Source organism: Cebus imitator, unplaced genomic scaffold (assembly GCF_001604975.1).
Source record: "Cebus imitator isolate Cc_AM_T3 unplaced genomic scaffold, Cebus_imitator-1.0 Scaffold58, whole genome shotgun sequence".
Classification (NCBI taxonomy): Eukaryota; Metazoa; Chordata; class Mammalia; order Primates; family Cebidae; genus Cebus; species Cebus imitator.
Genome location: NW_016107373.1, coordinates 837,316 through 840,717, shown reverse-complemented (window position 1 = coordinate 840,717; position 3,402 = coordinate 837,316). Strand labels below are relative to the sequence as shown.

At 52.0% G+C, this 3,402-nt stretch overlaps 1 protein-coding gene across 1 annotated transcript in view; it reads right to left on the bottom strand.

Moving 5' to 3' along the window:
* The window catches only part of LRP4 (LDL receptor related protein 4), a 68,339-nt gene that overhangs the window by 46,448 nt on the left and 18,489 nt on the right, over positions 1–3,402 (bottom strand). The window contains exon 5 of the mRNA XM_017529279.2: positions 362–508. Coding sequence (XP_017384768.2) covers positions 362–508 — 147 coding nt within the window. The remainder of the gene's footprint in view (positions 1–361; positions 509–3,402) is intronic.

Genomic DNA, 3,402 nt, shown 5'->3' with positions numbered 1-3,402 from the left:
AAAAAAAAAAAAAAAAAAAATTTTTAAATGCACAAATATGTAGTACATAGTCACAAAAATACAGAGACACCTATTTTAAAAACTCTGTTATTTCATGGATGTTCTCTTATTTTTTACACTTGTTTTCAAGTTTGTTTTCTTGGACATATATGCATGAACAAACCAAAAGAAACACAGGAGAGTTGGAGCCATATATAGTAAAGAAACTACCTGAATTTCATTATCTATCAAGCTTGCAAGAGACCAACTCTCCGCGTCTGGCACAGATGATGCAGAGAACACTCCATGAGCCTTGTCCTTGCCCACCCCTCCCCCCAGGTTCCTCTCCACCACCTCCCACTGCCTCTGGGGAGGTACTTACTACATCCGTCCTCATCACTGTGGTCCCCGCAGTCGTTGTCTCCATCACACTGCCACTGGGCAGGGATGCAGGTACACTCGCCAAGAGCACTCACCGCACATGTGAAGTGGCTCCGACCACAGGCACACTCGGGGCTGCCAGCCAGGCCTGAGCAGAGGGAAAAGGAATCAGTGAGGGCTCAGCTCCTGCTCAACCAAAGTGCATTCCAAGGGGAAGGTTGAGAAGCCTAGTCCAGGGGCACTGGTACCCAAGGAGACACAGTGACACTTCAAGGGAGATGCAGGCAGTAAAACCATGCCTCCTCCAGGGCATAGATACCCCAGAAGATACCCTCTGACTTTAGGCTTACAAAGATTCCAGGTGACCTCCTCAATGACAGGGCTTTTTTGCATAGCACCTCCAAGGGCCCAGAGACAAGATGACGTCACCTACCCTAGGCACAGTGCCCATACCTGTATCACAGCACTTTGAGGTGCTGAGATGGGAGGATTGATTGAGCCCGGAAGTTCGAGACCAGCCTGGGCAACATAGTGAGACCCTGTTCCTACAAAAAACTAAAAAAATTAGGCCGGGCGTGGAGGTTCACGCCTGTAATCCCAGCACTCTGGGAGGCTGAGGCGGGCAGATCACGAGGTCAGGAGATCGAGATCATCCTGGCCAACATGGTGAAACCCCGTCTCTACTAAAAATACAAAAATTAGCTGGGTGTGGTGGCGCACACCTGTAATCCCCACTACTTGGGAGGCTGAGGCAGGAGAATCACTTGAACCAGGTAGTCGGAGGTTGCAGTGAGCTGAGATCCCACCGCTGCACTCCAGCCTGGCGACAGAGTGAAACTCCGTCTTGGAAAAAATAAAACAAAAATTAGCTGGGGGTGGTGGCATATGCCTGTAGTCCCGGCTACTTGGGAGGCTGAGGTGGGAGGATTGCTTGAGCCTGGGGGAGGTCAAGACTGCAGTGAGCTATGATCACACTACTGCAATCCAGTTGGTACAGCAGAGCAAGACCTTATCTCAAAAAAGAAAAAAAGAAACAAGCAAATCCCCTGCAAAAAAACAAATGATGCCAGTCAGAGATTTGGTGCTCTTGAAGAAGGGGAACGGGGCACAGAAGGGGTGATGTTGAGAGGCCTCCATATCCTTCTCACCAAAACCAGGTTGAGATATGGATGCTTCTGCCTCTGTCCTGAACCCGACCCTGGGATGTTGGGCGGGGAGGGGAAGAACTAATGGTGGAATTCAAACGCCGGAGCCTCTTTAGGATAAGGAAGCCACACAGGGGAGCAGGAGGCAGCGTGGGCTGCTGTGGGTCCCCCAGTCAGATGTTACTTTTGAAGAGGGTGACCGGGAGGAGTGGGACCAAAGGGGGGAGGGACAAGGACACCTCAGGGCAGGGTAACTGGGACCTGCCAGGGTCTTCCTGTCTGTGGCACAGGCCACAGCCTTGAGGAAGGCTGGCAGATGCAGCCCCTCCCCCGGCCTCAGCAGCACGCAGCTGGCCTTCCCTATTGAACATCGAGCTATCTGCCTGGCCAAGTCCCATGACCGGCTGCTGTGCCCCCTCCCCAGCGTGCCCAGCAGGATGCCCTGGGATGGCGTGTGAATGGCTCGGTGCCCCGCTCCAGCCTCAGCTGGAACAAAGGGTTCTGCCAGGGTCACTCTCCCCCCTCCCAGCATTCATCCAACCCGCTGGGCTGCTCTGCTCGCAGCTGGGGAAGGAGGGGGCCCAGCGCACTGCACATCTCTCCTTCCTTTCTTCTCTTCTTCCTCCCCTCAGCTGGGCCCTGCCCTCAGGCTGGGCTGAAACAGAGAAGGAGTCAGCTCACCTTCCTGCACCTTGTACCTGGTCCAGCTTTTCTCTCTCAGCTCCTCTTCTTGATGTACATCTATGTCTCCATTACGATTCCTTGGCCTAGCCTAGGGCTTAGGGCCTGGGATGAAAACGTGTGCTGCCATGCCCTCCAAAAGCAGAGAGAGAGCTCTAGACCTTTCCCTCTCCTTTGCAACCCAAGAGTAAGCGTGAGCATAAAGAAGAGCTCACACTCTTCCTTATGAAAATGGAGGGACGGATGGACAGATGGATGGAGAGACAGACAGATGGATGGATGGACAGATGGATGGATGGACAGACGGATGGATAGATAGATGGATGGCTTTTGGGATCTGTGAATCCCTGATGCTACAGGTATAACATACAGTTCTGGGGTAAGGGATCACAGCTTTCACCAGATTCTCAACTGAGGCCTGGCCCTCCCCCTCCACATGCTATGGGAATCAGCTGCCCTAGAAAAGATGCAGGATTGGGCTGGGTGTGGTGGCTCACGCCTGTATTATCAACACTTTGGGAGAGTGAGGCGGGTGGATCCCTTGAGCACAGGAGTTTGAGACCAGCCTGGGCAACATGGCGAAACCATGTTTCTACAGAAATACAAAAATTAGCCAGGCGTGGTGGTGGATGCCTGTAGTCTCAGCTATTCGGGAGCTGATGTGGGAGGATCACTTGAGCCCAGGAGGCTGAGGCTGCAGTGAGCCATGATCTCACTACTGTACTACAGCCTTGGTGACAGAGTGAGACCCTGTCTCAAAAAAAAAGCAGGATTTCCTGCGGAAGCCAAGTGAGGTCAGTTGGGAGATGCAGTCTTTCTATACCTCACAGGAAGGCCTTGCTCCAAGCCCAGTGCTCCTGTCTCTTCAGATCTCTCTGCAAATGCAGGGTAGAGCATTCTTCCCCAGGAAGCACTAAAACACCCAGCTGCTCCTGCCCCCACTCCATCGTTTCTGGCCTATTCTGAGAACTCTGAGAAGGGAGGAGGGCTTTTCTCACTCAGATCCTGGACAACACAGCCTGAGGAACCTCAGTAGCATGACTGAATTGAACAGCAATGATGTTTAATTACACTGCATGTGATGGGCTCCCCAGCACACAGATCCCCTTCATGGGGTATCATGGTAAGGAAAAAGGATGAAGTGGATCTTAACTGGGGATATTTTGTCCCCTGGAGGACATTTACCAATGTTTGGAGATTTTTTTTTTTTTTTTTT